At 45.9% G+C, this 22,459-nt stretch overlaps 1 protein-coding gene across 6 annotated transcripts in view; it reads left to right on the top strand.

Moving 5' to 3' along the window:
• Positions 1-20,687, top strand: part of FN1 (fibronectin 1) — a 48,098-nt gene extending 27,411 nt beyond the window's left edge. The window contains exons 24-46 of one of the 6 annotated variants that reach the window (XM_015867978.2): positions 576-767; positions 1,867-2,139; positions 3,185-3,367; positions 4,309-4,398; positions 4,794-5,063; positions 5,240-5,356; positions 5,701-5,865; positions 6,541-6,696; positions 6,777-6,890; positions 8,385-8,654; positions 10,200-10,387; positions 11,456-11,543; positions 11,728-11,907; positions 12,436-12,525; positions 12,735-12,914; positions 13,439-13,528; positions 14,346-14,812; positions 15,226-15,364; positions 16,783-16,947; positions 17,378-17,503; positions 18,032-18,138; positions 18,384-18,494; positions 19,795-20,687. In XM_015867978.2, the coding sequence (XP_015723464.1) occupies positions 576-767; positions 1,867-2,139; positions 3,185-3,367; positions 4,309-4,398; positions 4,794-5,063; positions 5,240-5,356; positions 5,701-5,865; positions 6,541-6,696; positions 6,777-6,890; positions 8,385-8,654; positions 10,200-10,387; positions 11,456-11,543; positions 11,728-11,907; positions 12,436-12,525; positions 12,735-12,914; positions 13,439-13,528; positions 14,346-14,812; positions 15,226-15,364; positions 16,783-16,947; positions 17,378-17,503; positions 18,032-18,138; positions 18,384-18,494; positions 19,795-19,824 (3,791 nt within the window). In that variant the 3' untranslated portion in view covers positions 19,825-20,687. 6 annotated transcript variants of the gene reach the window in all.
• The last annotated feature ends 1,772 nt before the right edge of the window (positions 20,688-22,459 follow it).

The raw sequence follows: 22,459 nt of genomic DNA, 5'->3' as shown, positions 1-22,459 counted from the left end.
TATGACCTCGTGCTGATCATGAAACCTCTGTTGTACCACCAGGATGGTAACACTTATTCTATGGTGCCTTGCAGCTCACTAAGGAGACATTGATGGGTGGCTTGATACAGAGTCATTTAGGGGAAAAAAATTGGGTTATATTCAACAATGTAATTGACAGTTAAGTATAGGTTGCCATAGGATTTTTTACGACATGCGTTCTATACAAAATGGTATTTTGGAGTATAAATACACTTAAATATTTCAGCGGTTTGAGGGATTTGAAGGATTTGGTCAAATATCTCGACTGGTGTGAAAAAAGGAAAGCAAACTAGACCTAAAAAAAAAATTACTTCTGACAGTGAAGAATGAGTTCGTGTCGCTGAGAATATGCATGGGATTTCTGAAAGTGTTCAAGATGAATTCTTTTCCCACAGAAGCTGATGGGAGCAGTGCAGTTGTTTTCCATAAAATAAGGGTTGAAAGGCTTTTGAAAACTCTGCTCTCAGATGTAACTCTTCTTGTTGTGTCGTGAGATTTTCAGCAAGGGAAGGTCTCAGAGGGAGCTGCAATAATGCTGGATATCTGTCTTTCAGGCATCAGTGGCTACCGAGTGACCACTGCTCCTACAGATGGGCAGCAGGGATCTACCTTGGAGGAAGTAGTTGGTGCAGATCAGACCTCCTGCACCTTTGAAAACCTAAACCCTGGTGTGGAGTACAATGTCAGTGTTTACGCAGTCAAAGATGACCAGGAGAGCATCCCCATCTCCCAAACCGTCACACAAGGTAATGATAGCATTTTTAGTTAAGTTAAATTGTGCCAGAGAGCTCTACATTGTGGGACTCCAACTAGTATCATGGCATAGGGCAGTAGAAGGAATTTAATGCCCATCTCCCCAGATGGTTTTGTTTCATTTTTCTTTGTGAGGGCTCCGTTTGTGTGTTTTTGTTTCTGTTCAGCCCTGCAGTGATGCCAGCTGCTGTGTTTGCTTGCTCTTGTAATACTGCTTTAAGATGTCTGTTCTTCACTGAAGTACTGTACGCAATCTGGAAGTGAACTAATACTGCAATACTGCATAATCAAAGCAGTGATGGCTTTAGCCCTTTGCCATCTTCTGGTGCAAAAAAGAGCTAAGAATGTATGTCTCTGGCTTTCAGCACTCCTTAAAGGTGATATGGTACATGTATTCTATGCAGATTAATGATAATTTTACAGAAAATCTGCATTTTTGGCATCTATTCTGTAAGACAAGGTGTTTTTTTCCTCCAGCAGAACATTAAAATAGAATGTCACCACTGTTATGGCATAGGCTAATTTAGTCCCTTCAGATGGGTTGATACTTTTATCACTGGGATCATAAAAACCAGACTTAACATTCGGATGAGACAAAAAATGTAGGTGAACCACTAATATTTCAGAGATGCTTGTTTTGTTTATACCTTAATAGACTTTTGTTTATACCTGGGGAAAAAAAAAAAAAGAAAAGGATATGTCTTATGCTTCAGTTTTCTTCAGAAAAGAATGGTTCTATGTCTCATCACTGTTCAAAGTAAACGCCAAGCAAGTTAAGTGCCCAGCCTGTTGCAGGCCTTGTTGGAAATAATTTGTCTGAAGTGCATTGTCCTGGTGGATCTGGGTCCAGATTTCAGCTTCTGTCTGCTCTGAGAGGCAGCTGAGGACTGCATGGAAGGGTACAATACAAAAAATACCCAATCTCCAAAATTCTGCTTCTTCACCCAAGCCCCAGGAAAAAATTTTCATATCACCACAATTGCTTCTACGTTTCTGTCAATGTTAATAGTGATGAACACTGCTTTTTTCTCCCTTGTCTTTCTTTTGCCTCCGTGTGTCTTTGCCCTTCCTGTTTGCTCTTTAACTCATTAGAGGTGCCCCAACTCACTGACCTAAGCTTTGTTGACATAACTGACTCGAGCATCGGCCTGAGGTGGACCCCGTTAAATGCCTCCACCATTATTGGGTACCGCATCACAGTAGTTGCAGCAGGAGAAAGTGTCCCTATTTTTGAAGATTTTGTGGACTCCTCAGTAGGATACTACACAGTGACAGGCTTGGAGCCGGGCATTGATTACGACATCAGTGTAATCACACTCATTAATGGCGGAGAGAGCGCCCCTACCACTCTGACACAGCAAACGGGTGAATTTTGATAACTTCCGTGTTTTGTGACGTGGACGGTGTTTCATGCTGTCACTAGCTGTCGGGATCATTGGGCTTTGTCCAAAGAGGAATCGAGCCGCACACTGAGGGAAAGGCAAAAGGCAAGCAGACCCAGCTCACTCCTGTTTCTAAATGGCTGCTGGGATGGATATGCACTGATCAGCTTTCTGATTTGAATGGCTGCAGACTTGCCAAGCTCGGTCACGTATTGCTGTTCAGATTTCTGTCATCCAGTTGGAACTTAGAGCGTGAAATGCGAGATATATATTCACTGGACTTTAAGCTGCACTTCCCCAAAATAAAAGTGCCAAAGTGTGGAGCAGTTCAGCAGGCACCCTCCAGTTTATCCCTAGCCTTGGCAGCTACTTGAGCCTCCAGCAGCCTGTTCAGTGGCGGCTCCACTCTTTCCGCAATGCCCTAAAAGGATGCAGGTGAAACTCCACTCCCTGCGTACATGCCATTGACAGCCATGTCACACCGTCGAGGGTCTCTGTAGTGCATGGGCAGAAGGCAAGCTGGAAACTGGTTCTTGCATGAAATCCTATTGTGTTGGAAAATCCTGAGGCTGTAAATCCTTCAACACAAGTAGAAGTAGAGTTGTAAGAAATTAGTGGTATACCCTTTTCTCTCCTATGTGTGCATGTATGAATTCTAGACGAGATGACTTTTCCATCTGTAAGCTGCTGTATGGCAACTTTAAACCTTTCTTGGCTCCACATGTGTAATATGAAATCCAGCTGCAAGAAGCACGTTACTGAAACTTGCTGTCTTGTTTTCAAATTAGTCCCACGAGGTATATTTAAAGCATTGGGAAATGCCAGGAGGCTAAAGGAGCCTGACAGCAGTACAGGCATACTTTTCTCTTAACTGTAGTGAAACCAACTGTAGTTTAGAAGTCCGTTTGCATGGGTCTGACACAGTAGTAGTAGTTTGTTGTGCATGAGATACTTCCTCTGGTTTCCTTGTCTTAATCAGCTCTTACATATTGTAGAAGGTTAAGATCTATCTGTTCTTTGCTGTGTAGCCGTGCCTCCTCCCACCGATCTCCGCTTCACCAATGTGGGGCCTGATACCATGAGAGTGACATGGACGGCACCAACTTCCATCGTGCTGAGCAGTTTCTTGGTGCGCTACTCACCTGTGAAGAAGGAGGAGGATGTTGCAGAGCTGACAATTTCACCCTCAGACAACGTGGTGGTCTTAACAAGTAAGAGGGTTATATTCAGAGGACAAATAAAGGAGACCCCTTCTATGTAGAGATGGCATAAGGGAAGGCAAAAGAAACTGCTCCAAGTAGAACTGGCTGGATTCTCAGCTCATTTAAACAGATGTTAGAGTAGACTCATGCAAACTTGCAGCAAGTGAATTTTGGCCACTGGCTTATAACCAGGTTAAAAACAAACCACAGCAGCGTTTTCCCATCAGTCCAAGGACAGTCGTGAATCAGAGTGTGGGGCAATTGCTTTGATTTACAGCCTGGTTAGGCATTAAGAGTAAATACCTATTACTCTCCTAGTTTGCCAAAGATGTCAAGGGCTTGCAGTGCAGGGGGCCCAGGGGGATGATCAGAATGTGCAAAAGGTCATTGCTCCTTGGGCTCTGTGTGTCAGAAAATAAATATTGCTTGGAACTTCACAGAACGTGGCAAAAAATCCTGGCCAGTTTGCATAAAGTGGGCATTGCTTTGTTTTTGTTTTTGTTTTTTGCTGGTGCAAAAGCTGGGTTTTATTTGAAGGTTTTCCACATCCTGCAAGCAGGTTTGTTGAGTGAAAGACAATACCTGCTTTCAGAATATGGGACCAGACCTGAAACTCGTGTGAGTTAGAATAGCTACGTTGGAAATCCTTGGCCCTATCCCAGTTTGTATCAGATAGAACTTCGCTGTGGCACGTGACTAGATAGCTAGGAAGGTTACTGATGAAAACTCATTGCTTCAAGCCAGTCCCCACAAAAAGTTAACAACATTTCTAGTAACTGTAATGCCATGGAAAAAGCTGATTTAACTTTGTCCTGGAGGCTCAGATCTTCCACCAGGTACAACTTGAATACTTCCCTTAAGAAACACTGTTTAAAATTGCACCAGTTTGTTAAGTGACTTCTACCATTAGTAAAGAAGTTTATCTTAATCCCTTTACTTCAACTCCACAGATCTGCTCCCTGGTACTGAATATCTGGTGAGAGTCTACAGTGTTTCTGAGCAACATGAGAGCGCACCTTTGTCTGGAATCCAGAAAACAGGTACAAAACAAAGCCTGAGATAATTACACGTGTAATTAGTGCTGTCTATCAAGAGTCCGCTCACTTTATCTTGCTGCTCTTGTTTGTCTGTGGTCATCTTATTAACAGATCATCAGCGATATAGCGAACAGCAGAGCAGATCTGTATCCTGGGAAACACTAGGAAATCTAACATCCAATGTCTGCAAACCAGATCTGCTGGTTCTAAATAAAGCTTTGTAGGCCCTGGTGTGATTGTACAAATCACATGTGCCTGACAGTGAGCTTACCCAGAGCCTATTGCATCTGTCACCAAGTCTGTCTTGTTTTCTAACTGTAAAAGAGCTGGTCATGTGTGTTGTCTGTGTAAGAGCAAATATTAGAACATATCTCAACACATCTCTTTGAAACACCTAGGGCTTGATTCCCCCACTGGCCTTGACTTCTCGGATATAACCGCTAACTCCTTCACCGTCCACTGGATTGCTCCTCGTGCCACCATTACGGGCTATAAGATTCGGCATCACCCAGAGCACGGCGTTGGCAGGCCCAAGGAGGACCGTGTGCCCCCCTCACGGAACTCCATCACCCTCACCAACTTGCTCCCAGGGACAGAGTACGTGGTCAGCATCATTGCCATCAATGGCAGGGAGGAGAGCGTGCCCTTGGTTGGGCAGCAAACAACTGGTAAGCTTTGAGGGATGGATCAGCTGACTAAAAGTTTTCATGAGGATTCTGGTGTCCTCTAGTGGATAATAAACCAGATCTTCTCTGCCAGCTGGTGAAACTGTGCTCATGAGTGAAGGCTCTGTGGTACTGAGGTAGAGTTACCTGTATCTAAGCTCTCATTTCTGTTTTTCTAGTGTCAGATGTTCCAAGGGACCTGGAAGTCAACCCCACCAGCCCAACCAGCCTCGAGATCTCTTGGGACGCTCCTGCAGTGACAGTCAGATACTACCGGATCACATATGGTGAAACAGGTGAGGGCAGGTGGCCATGGCAGTTGCAGACCAGCAGCTCTAGTTTGAGGCCATTAGAAAGCTACAACAAATAGCAAAGGCAGGTTTGACTGCAGCAATCAAAAAACTCCTTTCTTTATCTCCCTCTGAAAAAAACAAACCAAAAACATCTAGAGCACTGCAGTCATTTTAGAGGTGGTTCTCTATGCATATTTCATTATTTTTTTTCCTTGGGTTGGACAGAAAAAGAATTTGGCCCCAAATCAACTATAACCTCTCTTCCCTTGGATGAATATACAGTTGTCCTGTATGATGTATATTTGAAGAGATCCATTGCATTTCTTTTTCCACCTCACCCTCTTCAGGTGGAAATAGCCCTGTGCAGGAGTTTACAGTGCCTGGCACCATGTCTCGTGCTACCATCACTGGCCTTAAACCTGGTGTGGACTATACCATCACAGTGTATGCTGTAACTGGTCGTGGAGACAGCCCTGCCAGCAGCAAGCCAGTTACTGTCACCTACAAAACAGGTGAGATCACTTTATACAACAAAAAAGCACACACCAAAAAACCCCACAGCAACTTTGCTTTGGATAACCCCCATGAAACTGCATTAATAAACCCCAGTTTCTTTTCAAAGTCATGGGCTGCGTTCTAAGGTCATCATTTTCAGCAGAGCTGCCTGTGGTGGTGGCCCAGCATGATAATGACATAATGCAGAAGGGCATCATGGACTTGGACTTGTGGAGGAGGGAGACCAAATAGAGCCCACATGGGGATGCAAGCAATATGTAACTGCTCACTGTGGAGTTAGGCTCTCATATCAAGAGTGCCTGTTGGTTGAGGTCTGGTGCTTCTGGTCCCCTGTGATTCCAGTAAGCCCTCAATTTCTTACTCCAGGACTCTCTTCTCACTCTTGTTCTGGATCTAGCCTACTGCTACTATAGCTGCAGATGAAGGCATCTAGTAAGCTCTGAAACAACAGAAAAACTCAAGAAACCTTCATATGAGGTCACTCACCACCTACACAGCATGGTGCTTCTTGCTCTGTGCTGGCATGAGAGATAAATAAATAGCTGTTCGTGTTTTTTGTTCTAAGAAACACAGCCTAGAAAAGGAAAAGCAGAACACAATTCAGCTAAGAGGTAACCATGGATGGAGGGTTTCCTGTAGCAATGTAATCAAAACCTATTTTTCTTGCCCAGAAATAGACACGCCATCCCAGATGCAAGTTACTGATGTCCAGGACAACAGCATCAGCATCAGATGGCTCCCTTCATCATCTCCAGTCACAGGGTATCGAGTGACAGCGGTCCCCAAGAAAGGACATGGACCTACAAAAACCAAGAATGTCCCTCCAGGTAAGAGAACACAAAATCTGTTTCAACAGATCTATAAAGAATGTGGATGCAAAATTTCTAACACTGTTCCTTCCTTCCAGATCAAACACAAGTCACTATTGAAGGCCTGCAGCCCACAGTTGAGTATATGGTCAGTGTCTACGCTCAGAATCAGAATGGAGAAAGCCTCCCCTTGGTAGAGACGGCTGTCACCAGTATGTATTTCACTTGGGGGTAACACAACAAATGTTATCTTTTGATGTCTGAATTTACTGAGCAGTGTCACATCTCCAGTGAAACCAAGTGGCAGGTCCCCAGTTTCCAGTAGGATGCAAGGTAGCCTGCCCTGTGTTAAGTACCATGCATCTCATAGAAGATGCTGGCAGAAATGCAGTCCTTCCTTCCCACAAAATGCTGCGCTTCTGATTTTCTTTCACTAAGCCTGCAGAGTCTTTTGGGGCTTTGTTTGCCTTCAGCCAATCAGCGGGAAAAATGTGCAAAGATTTCTTGCATTGAGCTAGGTGGCAAAGGTGACTGCTGTTAAGGGACTGGGGCTGGGCTTGGAAGCATTTTCCTCCAGAGTAAATCCATACTATGCCTCTAGGGTAAGGATTTCCACGTCCATCATTCCTTTGCTCAGGCTTATATTCAAAAACCACAGCTCAATCCCAAATAGTTACAGAACTGTCCTAAAGACAGCAGACACTTGTCTGAAACTTTTCAGAGGTGGGAAAAGAGCTCACATCAATTTCAAGCTCAAAAGTCCCTGGAAAACACATCACCTTTGCCAACTAGAAAATACAGAACATTCAGAACAAATGTAACACAGCAAATGATAAAACTGGAATCTTGTAGGAAAGCATAATTTAGGTCTGATGTAAAAAATGATTTTCCAGATCCTCCCATTATGTGTAACAAAAGAGTATAGCTCTGCAATAGGCTTCTGCAGAGCACAGCTCTCTTGCTTTGCAGTCTAGCACTGAGCTCTGATATTAACAGGAAAATCCAATGAGCTGGTCTTATTGGGAAGCGTGAGTATCACGCAGTTGCACCTGTGGACATTCCCTGTGCACACAATGCAAAGCTGAGAAGGTTGCATTTTTTATTTTTAATTGATTTTAAAATTTAATTTACTGGGTAATTTGCTTTCTTGATTATGTGTGTTAATTGGATATTAATTTATGAAAGAAAACGGTGGGACTGATTCTCCTCAGACCGGTGCTTTGCACAGCAGCTTAAAATAGTGAAAAGCAAATGCAGCATGAATCCTAACTTTCCAAGCTGGGTGGATTGTCTGCCTACCTTGAGCACGAGGTACTGCTTGCTGGCTCTGGTGGAAACAGGTCTAATGGCCATACATTGTTTTCTCACCTTGATCACTTTCAGCCAGCTGAATGCTGCTGGAGTTGTCTAAAAGGGGTAGATCCAGGTACAGAGAGTGTCCTGCCTGCTTTGGAGGTGGTGATGCAAGTTCTTGTGGGTTCAACAAGGCTGAGACCCAGATCCTGCTGCCTGGCACTAGCAAACTGTCAGCCTTGCTCTGCACAGCTGTAAGCACGTGTGCAAGGTGCAGCACAGAGGAGAATCAAGAGCCCTCTGCCCCGTGCAAAACCAAAAACTGCTTTGCATGTAATTGAGATGCTTTTTATTTTCCTCACCCACAACCTGCTTTTTATCACTTAACCTCTTACCATTAATTTGCCTAACAGACATTGATCGCCCTAAAGGACTAACATTCACTGAGGTGGATGTTGATTCCATCAAAATTGCTTGGGAAAGCCCGCAGGGGCAAGTCACCAGGTACAGGGTGACCTACTCAAGCCCTGAGGATGGAATCCATGAGCTATTGCCGGCCCCAGGTGGCGAAGAAGACACTGCTGAGCTGCATGGCCTCAGGCCAGGTTCTGAGTACACTATCAATATCGTTGCCATATACGATGACATGGAGAGCCTGCCCCTCACTGGGACCCAGTCCACAGGTACACCTTTAACTACGCTGCCCAGCGGGCCATGGCAGCAGCAGCTTCTGCCCTGCTGGGTGAAGCGTGAGGCTGCAGAGCTGGTGCTCCGTGCTGGGGAAGCAGCCAAGGGGATGTGATTGCCCCCCAGAGGTGGCTTGGTTTATGCTGAAGAGCTGGCTGCTTGCAGAGTCAGCCTGTGTGCCCTAGGGAAGGCACAGAGGCTCCTCCACTCCAAGGTCACACACAGCCTCTGGGTCATCCATTGGCACTGCCCTAAAGTCCATGACCCACGTGGATGCCCACACCATGCAGCCATATCACCTCTACAAGAAAAGGGCTTGCATTCCCTTATATGCCAGTCTGATCTAACTCTATGTAGAATGTGTTTAAAAAAGAAAAAGGAAACCATTCCTTGAGATAAAGCGACATCCAGCAATAAGGAATTCATTTTAAAGCTGGCAGCACTGCCTGACACATCTTGGTAGCACCTTTGTAATAAAGGTGTCCCATTCATTTGTGGGTGAAAAGTTGGCACAAATAATTTCAGAGGTGTAATGAAGACAGCGTTAACCTGGTGTATAAATTGCTGTACTAAACTGAAGGAAAGTGCTGTAAGGATTGAAACAGCCGGCTGACTACATGCCAGAAATGCAAATGGGGTCATCTTTAAAGCCCACTCTGTTTTTTTGTGGGCTGTTCAAAACCATATATGAAGTCATTAAAGACTTTCCACTGGCTCTTATGGCCTTGAAATTGAGGTCTGTTTCAGCAAAGCAGCAAGGGAGACCCATTTTTTATTTCCAGTCCATAAAACGAGGAAAAACTTCACAGCAACATGCTAATAGCAGGCACTATTGTACGGTCTATTTTTTACCTGTTTACAGCCTGAGCATTTCAAACAGTAAGGCAAGAAAATGTTTCAGTGGATGCTGCATGTATTATGCGAGCATTTGTTTTTAAAGGTAACAGATACATTAGCTCACAAACAGCCTCTGACGTGATGAGCCTTATGGCCACCACAGCTCTGCTTTTCCATTGCCTTGCTCTCTGTGTAGTAATTTACACTTGTGTAAGTGGCTGTGAAATGCTTCCCCTCTGCATTTGGCAGTATTTTGTTATCGTCTTTGCCATCCCTCAGCCTGCTTACTACCTACTTGTGAAAATCATCAGTCACGTTGCAGAAATGGACAGAGATGGGCAAGTGAAGCAGGACTAAACCATTAGCTGTGTGATGAAAAGCAGAGATGGGCAGATGAATAAAAACAAAGGGACCTAATATAGATGTAAGCACTTCCCAAAGCATTCACCTTCTATCACATACGGTGCTGTTGCTCACCTAACTTCAGGTTTGAAGCACCGAGATCTCCTTATTTTCCAGAACAGAAGCACCTACACACCTTACCCCTTCCACAGTGCTCTGTGCCCATGCTTGCAAAAGGCACGCTGCTTTCCCACTGGCATATTCCAGGCCTAAAACAGTCTCATGTTCAGGAGAGAATGCTGTTTTGTGTGTTTGCTGTCACCTTCTTCAAGCTAACCACATGCCAATCCCCATTTCTGCAGCAATTCCACCTCCGACCAACCTGAAGTTCACTCAGGTAACTCCTACCAGCCTTACCGTCAACTGGAACGCACCCAACGTTCGTCTCACTGGCTACAGGGTCAGAGTGAACCCCAAAGAGAAGACCGGTCCGATGAAAGAGATCAACCTTTCTCCAGACAGCACATCTGCTGTCGTGTCAGGATTAATGGTAACTCTTTTCTTTGCGTGATGCAGACTTTGTTGTAGGAAGGAAATGTCAGAAGCCGAAGCGATATAAAATTCCTGGGTTGGGAGCCTCAGCCAAAGCAGCTCATTACAGCTCCTAAGGGTCTGACTCTGTTTGAAGTCTGACCAGCCATCAACTGTAACTACTCGTTAGCATAGTTCTTAAAATGCAAGGAATTGGCCCGCTGGATCTGCATTCTTTCCTTTGCCTCCTTTTGCACAGAGGGTGGGTGCTTTAATCAAATGCAAATAGTCAGGTTTGCAGTCAGTGACCCAGGAAGGTGCCTTTACTCATCTTTCACAAAAGCAGTCAGATAAAAGTGACCTAATGCAGTGATTTTCAAGCTGGGATATGGGAGCTCTGGCAGTCCTGCCTATTTCTAAGAAATCTGCAAAATGTAAGTAAGAAATGAGGGTCTTTTATGGGTATGCTTAAATTTGCTATATAGCCATCTTCTCCACGGGAAATATTTCAGTAGTTTGTGTACCGGAAAGAGCTTGAAAATCACCACTTCTGTGATTCCTGCTATCTTAAAAAGCTACTCATCTGTTTTCAGGGAGTTTTATGAATCATTTTGAAAAGTGAGCCTTGAAATGCATCCTAATTTAAGTGGTCTCCTGATCAGGTGCATCTGAGGAGTAAAGACCATGCTTAAAGCTACAACTTCCACCACTCTCCTTTCTTTACAGCAAGAGAGTTATCATAGCAAATGGCACCCATTAACCCCAGGAAAATGAGGATATGAATTCTCATTTCCTGAAGAGGGAGCTTTGAAGCCCAGATATCCCAAAATGGGGGATGACAAACAACTTCTAGGACTTTCTCAGCTCCTGGCTGCATGTGCACTCTGCTCATACTCTCAGTAGCAATGTTAGCAGGGTCCACGTCTCTCATTACAGGTGGGATTCATTAGAATCATCACACCAGCACTCACTGATTTATTTTAAGGTTTCCTACTTCAATAACTGGTCACCAAGAAACATGGCTCCACAGAACAAAGATGTTTCCCACTGTCCTTGCCATAACATGGTGTAACTGTGTCTCTTCTAGGTGGCAACCAAGTATGAAGTGAGTGTGTATGCCCTGAAGGACTCTCTGACCAGCCGACCTGCCCAGGGCGTGGTGACCACTCTTGAAAGTAAGTGGTGATCCTCCCCAAGTGACCATTTTGTTTTGCCATGGGTAAAGAGGCCCAGAGACAGAGATTTTGACTGTGAGAAGCAGAGCTCTATTCAAAGCTCCAGCTAAAGCTTTCACAAGTAGCTCATTGGTAAATTCACAGTCTCCATGGTACTGATGGTGACCCTTTCCTTCTGGTGCAGATGTCAGTCCCCCGCGCAGGGCCCGTGTAACAGACGCCACGGAGACGACCATCACCATTACCTGGAGAACCAAGACTGAGACAATTACTGGCTTCCAAATTGATGCCATCCCAGCAGCAAGTGGCCAGAATCCCATCCAGAGGACCATCAGCCCTGATGTTAGGGCTTACACTATCACTGGTAAGAGAGATGCTTCAGCAGACAGGGACTTCCAGCTCTGTCAGTGAGTATGCTGGGTTCTTATTTTGTAGTACAACTGTTTGGATGGGAATAATAGAGAGGGGAAAAAAAAGAGGGGAAAAAAATATTTGAGTCATGGCATCAGATCTCCAAGAAGTTGTTGAAAGGAACTCTCATGCCTCTTTTATATGGCTTCCTCAGATGAATGCTGCAACAAATGAAATCATAGAATCATAGAATGTCCTGGGTTAAAAAGAACCACAATGCTCACCTAGTTTCAACCCCCTGCTATGTGTGGGGTCGCCAACCAGCAGACCAGGCTGCCCAGAGCCACATCCAGCCTGGCCTTGAATGCCTCCAGGGATGGGGCATCCACAGCCTCCATGGGCAACCTGTTCCAGTTTGGAGAACCTCCACCTTCACCAGTGTGGAGAACCTGCAGGACTAACCAGAGCAGCCCTTGGTGCACTGCAATGTACTTCCTGTTCATGCAAGAAAGGCTGACCCTTTGTTTCAACTCCATTCTAGGCTTGCAACCTGGCAATGACTACAAGATCTACCTTTACACCCTGAATGAGAATGCTCGCAGCTCTCCGGTAGTGATTGATGCTTCCACAGGTGATGATACTGTCTGATTCTCTGCACATGCTAACACACAGCAGTTGCCTTGGGTCAGGCAGAAGTTCTGTGTATCTGACCACATGTAGTGCTGTGACTCACAGCAATGTGTTTTACTCCTGAGTGTGAAATAGGCCTCAGAATACACAACGTACATAAAGATGTTTGTCTTTTACTGCAACTGACTTGTTTCCTTTCTTTCCACCTAGCCATTGACGCTCCTTCCAACCTGCGCTTCCTTACAACCACGAGCAACTCTCTCCTGGCTACCTGGCAGCCTCCACGAGCCAAGATCACGGGCTACATCATCAGATATGAGAAACCTGGCTCACCACCCAAGGAGCTTCAGCCTCGCCCTCGGCCCGGCTCCACTGAGGCTACTATTACTGGTTTGTGTCTCTGCTTCCTTTGGGAGCTCCTCTCTGCCCACAGCAGAAGGATCTCATCTTTGTTCCTGCTTGGTTTTTGGGGGCAGTACAAAGAGTCTAGGCTCCTGCTCTTCAGAATGAATTGAAATCTGACCATGTCAGCTGGGGCTGCAGACACAAAACTTGAGAATGCATGACTGATGAGGTGCCGGAGTCTTTGGCTTTTTTTGCTTGAGTAGATAACAGCTGTGGCACCAGGGGAAAGAAATGTCAGTGGACTGTTCAAATCTGATTAGAGAATTGTATTGTATTTGTAGGACAGGTGTGCTCTTACACAACTTGCATTAGAAACTGCAGTAAAAGAGCAAAGAAATGTAGTAAATATCCCAAGTTGGAAGAGACCTGTAAAGATCGAGTTCAGCTCATCACTCCACACAGCACTACCCTAAAATCAGACAGTATGACTGCTCTTTTTCTTAGCTGAGCCCTATCATGTTTTATCATCAGTCTGTCAAACATAAGGTTGTTTCTATGTCTTTCCCTAGGCTTAGAACCAGGAACTGAATACACCATCTACATCATTGCTGTGAAGAACAATCAAAAGAGTGAACCACTGGTTGGCCGAAAAAGGACAGGTAAAACAAAGCTGTGGATTGTTGACTGCTAACAGGACATGTTTTCCTCTTGGGGAATGCCCTCTCAAGACTGAAATAATGATAATATGTAAAATATCCTGCTCACACTTTTCAGCCATTCTTTTTGAGTTAAATAGGCTTTGTAAGGAGGATTTTCTTCCTAGAGTGCAAGATTCCTAAGTTACCTGAATGACATTTAACTGTGTTTGAATGCTAAGAATGGAACTATCATGCTTGGTGTTGGATTCTTGCCTGGGTACCTGATAGACAATTAAGGTTAATGCTCATATTTCCTTCTAGTTTATCCAGCCATCAAAGGCAGAATCAATTAAATGGTTGCCTGTCGCATTTCTGTTACACCAACTCCTCCACAATGTGAGATGGAGACCTGCAGCAAAGCAAAATACTAGCTGGACATCCAGCTGTGATCTCGGGCTTGGTTTCTTACTGCATCCGAGTGGTTATTTTAACATAATAACAACAGAATCTCTCTTTTAATTACATCTTCTCAATTTGAGCATTGGTAGCTTCCATGGGATGCGGTGTTCAAATCTGTTGCTCAGCTATATGAAAAATTCATACCAACACACTTCTTATGGCTATGTACAAAATAAATATATCTATATAATATATAAATATATATAGATAAATCCGTGCATTCGTAATAGTCAGAATGGGATCATAAAAAGTGTGTTGCATCTTGGGATAATTGCTAATCTATGCTTGGATTGGTGTACAGCATCCACTCTAGCTGCTGAATTTGCCACTGTTAATTTGCCACGCTTTGCTTTATGGCTTCTAACCTTTCTTTGGCTAGATGATCTGCCCACGTTGATTACTGGACCACACCCCAACCAGCCCGATATTCTCGACGTACCTTCTGTTGATGAGGGGACCCCTTACCTCACAAACAATAGGTATGACAATGGAAACGGTATCCAACTTCCAGGCACTTCAGGGCACCCACAGACAATAGGACACCAAGGTCAGCAAGTCTTCTTCGAGGAGCATGGCTACAGGAGGCCTGTACCCACAACAGCAACTCCCCTTAGGCCTGGGTCAAGACGGCAGCCACCAAATGTAGATGAAGCAATTGAAATCCCAGGGTACCAAGTGCCAATCATAGTTGAACCTTCATACCCTCACTCCCGTGTGCCCAGGCGCAATGACACCACGGGCCAAGAAGCTCTTTCTCAGACAACCATCTCCTGGAGGCCTTTGCTGGAGAGCACTGAGTACATCATCTCGTGCCAACCGGTCAGCCAGGATGAAGATACTTTGCAGGTAAATGAACTGTCTTTCCGTGGGCCTCCAGCTTTTTGTTGTGTTAAGGAGGTGGCAGTCTGAGTTTGCTCAGTCTTATTAAAATGCAGCAGAGAGCAGGAAAGATAAACACCTCTCTTGTAATTCACAGAGGAAGCTACAGGATAAAAGTGCCAAAACAGAAAGCCCTTGAAAGGCTTAGTTAGCATACACTTTTTGCCAGGGAAGGGAGAAGTCAGGGAGACAACTGGGAATTTGCTCCAGAGTTACAAAGACCTTAGTGCAGCTACTCCATGACAAAGTCTTCCTTAGCCTGTCTCAATTTCCAGAGCACAGAAGTCAGTCTAGGCACCATGTCTTTCCTGTGAGTGGGTTGACACCTGAAGTGTGATCACTCTTCCATTTCCGTTGACATGGCATTGCCTGTTTTGCAGTTCAGGGTTCCTGGCACTTCCTCCAGTGCTACGCTCACTGGCCTCACCAGAGGGGCCACCTACAACATCATTGTGGAAGCCCTGAAGGATCACCGGAGACAAAAGGTGCTGGAAGAGGTGGTCACAGTTGGCAATACTGGTAAGTGAAAGTTTTATGGAGTTTAGCTGAACGTTTGCTGTAGCTGAATTGCTTCCTTTACCCCAGCTTGGGTGCCAGGTGGCTTGCACTGAGAATAGTTCCGAAAGAAAACTTGTGCAGACATGGAGAGTTTGTAGCAGGATATTGGGATGAGTGTGAGTCCCATTGGTTTTGGATAACCAGTTCACACTGCTTGTGTGGCTTAGAAATGTTCTGGCCTGTTGTCTAATCATGAAGAATGTGCCTTGAGGCTCCATACCCTCCTCTAAGGTCTGTGCTGGAGAGAAAACAAGAGATCTGGTGTTTGCTGCTCTCATAGGAAGCTAGGGATCATGCTGGTGTTGCAGATTCCTGCCCACCAGGGAAGACTTGCTATCACAAGAACAAGGCATGCTTCAGGGAAGATTCTGGAAGATAACTGCCCTAACAGTCATTTGTCACTGCTTCTGTGCTGGTTATGCAGCAGCACTTCAGGACGGTCCTGAAGGTCTGGCAGTGGGGCAGGCTGCCTGCAGAAGTGCTGATTAAGCACAGACAGGGAGCACTTAGAAGCCTTGTGATCAACCACAAGTACGTGTGGGCAGAGGCTGCCCTTGCCACAGCTGGGAAGCCTGGAGCCCACACACACCCTGTGGGACCCAGGCTTTGACTGTAGCCACATGGGGATCTGGTCAACAACCCTCCCTCCTTTGTTCTCATCCTGTGGGTACTTTAAGGTCAAAAAGAAGAAGAGGGTAAGAAAAAAAGGAAATGAATTAAGGATTTACACTGTTCACCCCATAAACTTCTCCATGCATCTCCCTGCTGCTCCCACTTCCCTGGGAAATAAAGCTGCCTTCAGTCTGTTACGGACGGTCCTACCTCTGATCTTGACTCTTGTCTCTGGCCACCACACACTGAGCCGATGGCTTTAAAGCACCTTTTTGATCAAGGCACACATACAGGGTGAAAGTCTATCCATCCAACAGTGTGGCTGTTAAGTCTCCATCCTCCCACCCTTCCAGGAGCTACAGCCTGAAACACCTCCAGAAAGCAGCCATGCAGCCACCAACCTCCTGCCTTTTTCCCCCAGCCTCTCACAGCACACTTCTCATAAACAGACTAAGTCAGGTTGCTGCTTTTCACCAGCAGATGCAAAATCTCACATTTGCTTGAAACTTGGCAAATCAAAATGAAAATAGCCTTCACGTCAGCATGTTGTTTTTTTATCATTCCACTGCTCTGACACATGCAAATGGAAAATAAATCGCAGGGAGTCTGAACTGCTGATGGAGCCATCAAGTGTATGCCCATGGGGTAGTTCCATTACTAGCAGGATATTCAAAGGAAAAAACCACATGCATTCAGTGAAAATCATCCTGCCTTTCAGTGGCTCTTCTTGCTGTGTGTGATGCCTGTTTCTTCTCTTTTCATTCCAGTGTCTGAAGGACTAAACCAGCCAGCTGATGACACCTGCTATGATACTTACACTGGCTCCTTCTATTCCATCGGCGAGGAGTGGGAGCGATTATCTGAGACGGGCTTTAAACTCTGGTGCCAGTGCTTAGGCTTTGGCAGTGGTCACTTCAGATGCGATTCCTCTAGTGAGTAGCTTGCTTCTGACCACCCACCTCCCCTCCCACGACAACCTGAGCACTAACGGCATGTTTGACAGCACCCACCTGATCCAAACATGATGCAAAGGGAACAAAAGCCTGATGGAGAGCTTCAACACAACACATACTGAATTCATTTAAACCGTGCTCTCACAATGCAGAGTAAGCTGGGCAAACAGGGCATTTCTGTGATGCACATAGGTGCAGAAAAGCGACTGCAGGAGTGACGTTTGTTTTATATGAGTAACATTTACATTTAATTACCTGATACACATGGTTCACCCGTTGCATTTTTGCAGCCTCTGTCATAGTTCTACTGGGGATTTGCTCAGAAAACAACCCAAAGAGCATTTAAATCATTTCTCTTCCTCTCAATCCTCTATCTGTTAAACTCTGTTGTTCCCTCTGCCTTCTCCAGAGTGGTGCCACGATAATGGTGTGAACTACAAGATTGGGGAGAAGTGGGACCGGCAGGGGGAGAATGGACAGATGATGAGCTGCACCTGCCTTGGGAATGGAAAAGGAGAATTCAAGTGTGAACCTCGTAAGTCACTTCTTGATTTGGAAAGTTTTATCAACCATCTCCAGGCTCTTCCATTTGCTTTTGGCACTGCTGTGGTGGCCCATGGAGTATCAGTGTGTTTCATTTGAGTTTTGGAGGTGAAATTGTGACTGAATCTGCTCTCACAGGAACTGAAGGCGTGGGCCTCACAGTCTCATGCTTGAAAAGACAACTGCTTTGTTGGATACTGTGTGCAGTGACTTGAACTGCCCTCAGCCCTACAAGAGCTGTGTGTCACCACACTAAGTGGTCTAGGTTACCCTGATGAGGATGCTTCTGCAGGGCTTGGCACCTGGAGATCCTTTAGACAAAGCAGTGTGCATTAACTGCACTGCTTTTGTTGGGCAAATACTCTCATGGTCTAGCTGACAGTGTCTGGAGAGCTGTAGAAATGATGGATTTTCCCTGTGCCAGCCTGTGAGCCCCTGGTCAAACAAACAAGGGGAGCACACTGGCTGGAGGCACCCACTCTGATTGCCATGCAGCTGAGCTCTGCCTGCTTCTCCACAGATGAGACCACATGCTACGACGATGGGAAAATGTACCAAGTTGGAGAGCAGTGGCAGAAGGAGTACTTCGGGGCCATCTGCTCCTGCACTTGTTATGGAGGACAGCAGGTAGGCAGGAGGGCCTTGGCATGCTGGGAATGAGGAGAGGGGAGGCTGTGCTGGGGTGCAGTCTTAGCAGTGTTGGGTTTGGGGTCAGGTGGTGGCTTAACGCCTAGGGCAAAACAGAGCTGTGTAAAAAGAAAATTCATCAGTGGGGGTGTTTAAGTGCATGCAGGCACTTCAACTCGTTGTGCTGTATGGACGCTGGCAGCTCTGTCTATATCAGTGTCACCACATGTGCTCTCACCCCGTAGGGCTGGCGTTGTGACAACTGCCGCAGGCCCAGCGTGGAGGTGGCCCCCGAAGGCTCAGCTGGCCATACCTACCCCCAGTTCACACAGAGGTACCACCAGGCCACAAACACCGTGAGTACACCTTCCTTACCACTGCCCTTCCACTGGGTCTGGGCTGGGGTGCGGGCAGAGGGGCTCTGGGTAGGGTGTGAGGGGTGAGAGTAGCACGCAGCTTTGCGTTTGATCAAGAGCCGTGGCACACCTGTGATCAGCAAAGCACCACTCTGTGCAGCGCAGGACGCACGCTTGAGCCCACACTTTCACACTGGTGGGACTCATCAGTGGCACTGGGAGGTTCCTGCATGCTCCAGCTGAGGCGTAGCGCACATAGTGTTCTTAGTTGTCACCTATTGCTGCAAGCTTTGTGCTGGGAACATCTCCCAGCCCAAACCACAACAGTGTCTGCCCTGACGAGACAAGGCTAACTGCTTTCCTTCCCTCCTGACAGAACGTCAACTGCCCCATTGAGTGTTTCATGCCCCTAGATGTACAGGCAGACACACAACATCCACGGGGAAAGTAACATCCAGCAAGACTTCTTGCAGCAATGGCAACAGAAAAACCAAAGCATAAATACCTATCTGCCACGATTACCATCCAAACTGGAGTGATGCTAGCAAAACTGCATCTTTGAGAATGGCCCTTTGCTCCGGAGCCATTTTCCCAGCTTAAGCTCAACTCACAGCTTCTCCAAGCGCCACTCTTGGAGTGTTTCAGACTTTTCTCACAATTGGTAGCAATTGGTCTTGTTCTTGCTCAAAGTGTTGAATGCCAGTCAGTATTTACAAAGTTAAAGGAGGGGGGGGGGAAACAGAGGGTGGTGGGGGAGATATTAAATCACAAACTGGTGGGGGATCGGTACGTCAAGGAGGAGGGAGAGAGTTAGGAGTGAAAGGTTCCCATTCAATGCAAACAACATTTGAGTCCAATGTTCCTGACCTTTAGAGATAGGAAAGTCCACCAAACACTTCTGCTTTCACATAAGCGTGCAGCCAGCAGTAAGATAGGAACAGCAAATCCAATCACTGTGATATTTAAAATATGCACAGTCCTGATTTCTTTCTCCATGATCCTAGTATTTTTCTAGCTGTATCTTTGTATCTCATACTGTTATTTATCAGTTTCGTTCCCCTGACCTCCAAGTGTTTTGATATGGGAATAAAACGTATTGAAGACACTTAGCAGGCAGTTGACAAAGAGGAATTTGGTGTAATTATGAGCAGTGATTATTTTTATACTGTAAGTGCCAAAGCTTTACTACTGTGGAAAAGAAAAAAAAAGCAAACAAAAAGCAAACCCAACTCTTTTAATAAAAAGATTTACAAACCAGGCCCGCAGTTGAAGTGCTTCTCTTTGCTGCCATGGAATCTAGGAAGAAGACCATTATTCTGATCTGGAGTAACATTGCCTTGAAACGAGATGGATCAAACACCTCATTGAAACGTGACGTATGCCTGGAGAGAATAATTGTAGAGCAGCTTGTTAACTAAAGGCTTCCAGCTGCACCCCTGCCCCATAGGGTGAGAGCCCCGCTCAATATGCATGTTGTGCTGCAGGATGCAGCAGCCAGCTTTGTGGGAACAAGTGGAGGAGAGAGAAAGCTGGGGGGGAAAGGAAACTTAAATGCTGCTTTGGGCATGAAGGGAGGGAAAAGAGAGGGTCCTCGCTGCTCTTGGCCACATCGATGCCCCTGGTCCACTTCTTCCCCTAGAGATGGGGAAAGACCACAACTCCCCGCTCCCTGCCATGCAGAATGACTTACCTGTGGCCATCTAAAGGGCTTCTCTGGGGGCTGTCACATGGTTCTTTCAAATCTCAGCTATTCCACTGTGGTAAATAACCAAACTCCAGAGCTGAGCTCATTATATACCAGTGAGTGTACCCTTGAGCACTGCCACAAAGTCATAGAAATCCTTCCATTACCTCTGCAGAAAGCCTCAAAGCCAGGCAGCACCTTGCTCTGTGCAGATTTCAAGCCTACCATGCTTAAACCCTGGGGTGAGGGCTACATAAAATTCCTTTTAAAGCACTTTATAGAAAACAATCAACTAACTCTGACCTTGATTACAATGAACAAAATAAGCACTGATTCGCTTTAGCTTTTGCTGCCACCCCTGCAAAAACTTTGTACAGCCGTTGCAATGCAGAACATTAAAGGCTCTTGCCATGATTCCTCAGCCACGTTCCTCGCTTGGCTCCAACGGTGCTGTGTTGCTCAAGTCATGCATTTCTCTGGATTGAATAAAGCGTAGCATGGAAACAGAATCTGGCTTCTTGACACAACAAGCACACATGGCAGTTGCTTTCCCAGATTGCTATCTGTACAGCAACCAAAACATTTGCAAATAGGAAGATGAATGCAGGAGAAATCAGTTCTGTCCCAGCCATCAGTGTTCACAAGAGCTAAATGATTATCTAAAATACATGCAAAGTAGAAATGGCATAGACAAATGTGGAAGAACGCGTTTGTGTTAAACTGGACTTCCTTCAATTTGCTCCTCTCAAAGGAGAGCTGTATGTTTTGGGCCAGAGATGAGCTGCCAAGACCCCTGCTCAGTCACTGTGCCATGAAGAAACACACTTGAGAGGCACACAGGAGCTGCGCTGAAGTTTGTAGCCCATTTATCTCCTCACTGTAATGGCAAAACAGCACAGAACTGCACATTCTGGAGGTTCTCGTGCTTCAGCCTGGTCATAGTGACTGGAGCACCCAGCACCTGCAAGGAGCCCCGTGGTAGCTGAAGGGAAAGGTTGATCCCCTGCTGCTCCCTCTGGAGGCTGAGAACGCTTCCTCCCTGCCCTGTGTTTGCTTCAACACTTCTGGGAGCTGTTCTGGCTGCCAGCACGGACCTGCCAAGGGCAAGGAGCCATATGGCAGTGGTGTGAAGCAGAGCTGTCAGCAGCTTGCTCTTCAAACATCAAGTGCAGGGATCAGATCCACCTCCTGTGAGAACAGACATGCTCTCTGCTGTGGGAAATGGATGCTAAGCAGAGCTGGGCAGGTAGCTTAGCACGACTGCAGGTATCCATTCAACTAGCAGATGAGCACAGCTCATAAGGAAAGCATCAGAAGGGGAGCTGGCTAGATGCTTATCATCAGCCTCAGTACTTAGTACTTAAAGGACAGGCTAATGGATTCTGAGGGACCTTTGTGGCACGGTATGCATGAGCTGCAGTCCAAACAGGGACTGAAAAGGCACATTAGAAGAAAAGTCTCAAACTCAATTTTTTAGAAGTACATACTAGTAAAAACCACAAGGACTCCAACCACTGCTATTCCACAGGAAACAATAGCTACACTGACTAGGGCTGGGGTCAGCACAGTCAGCAAGGGAGCTTTAGAGTACTGATTAATGCACTGCTTTCATTGTGGGCTACTGTCTTAATCTGGCACTCCCAAACCTCTCAGCTTTGCTCAGTTCTGGGTAAGAGAGACAGGACTGCAGCTCAAGGAAGCATCACACGCTTTCAACCCCAAAGGGTTTTTCCCTGCTAACCTTCACACTCCAGCCAAGACTTCCATGTTGGTGTGATGGTGTACAGAGAGGACATGATAAAACAAGGTGAGGAAGGTGGCTAGGGAACAGCATGCACACACATACAGGTGTGCAAACGTGTTTGACACAGGTCTTCCCCTGTGCCAAAGGATGGCAACAAGAAGCCTTCATGAAACAGTGCACGTTCCTACCATTTGAACAGCACAACCCAAGGAGGAAACCACAGGTCTTGTTTCTGACCACCACACAGGCAGCCCTTATTGTCACAGAGTCAGTCACCACCTCAAGTAAATCAAAATCCATGCCCACAATGGCAAGGCAGAGTTCAAATCTGCTTAATGCAAACTGTGCAGAGTGGAGAATGGAAGCAGCTTCAGGCAAATTGCTTCCCATGTGCCCGTGCCTGAACTCTGAACTGAGCTCTGTGTCTGGGAACGAGCATGATTGTACAGGTGGAAAAATGCAAGAATAGTTGTAAATAGATAGCCAGAGGTTATCCATGGGAAAAACTCGCCAACTCTAAAGGCCTTCAGTCAAGAC

The sequence above is a fragment of the Coturnix japonica genome, chromosome 7 (assembly GCF_001577835.2).
Source record: "Coturnix japonica isolate 7356 chromosome 7, Coturnix japonica 2.1, whole genome shotgun sequence".
NCBI classification, from domain to species: Eukaryota; Metazoa; Chordata; class Aves; order Galliformes; family Phasianidae; genus Coturnix; species Coturnix japonica.
Note: the sequence above shows the minus strand (reverse complement) of the source record. Positions and strands in the feature narration are given on the sequence as shown.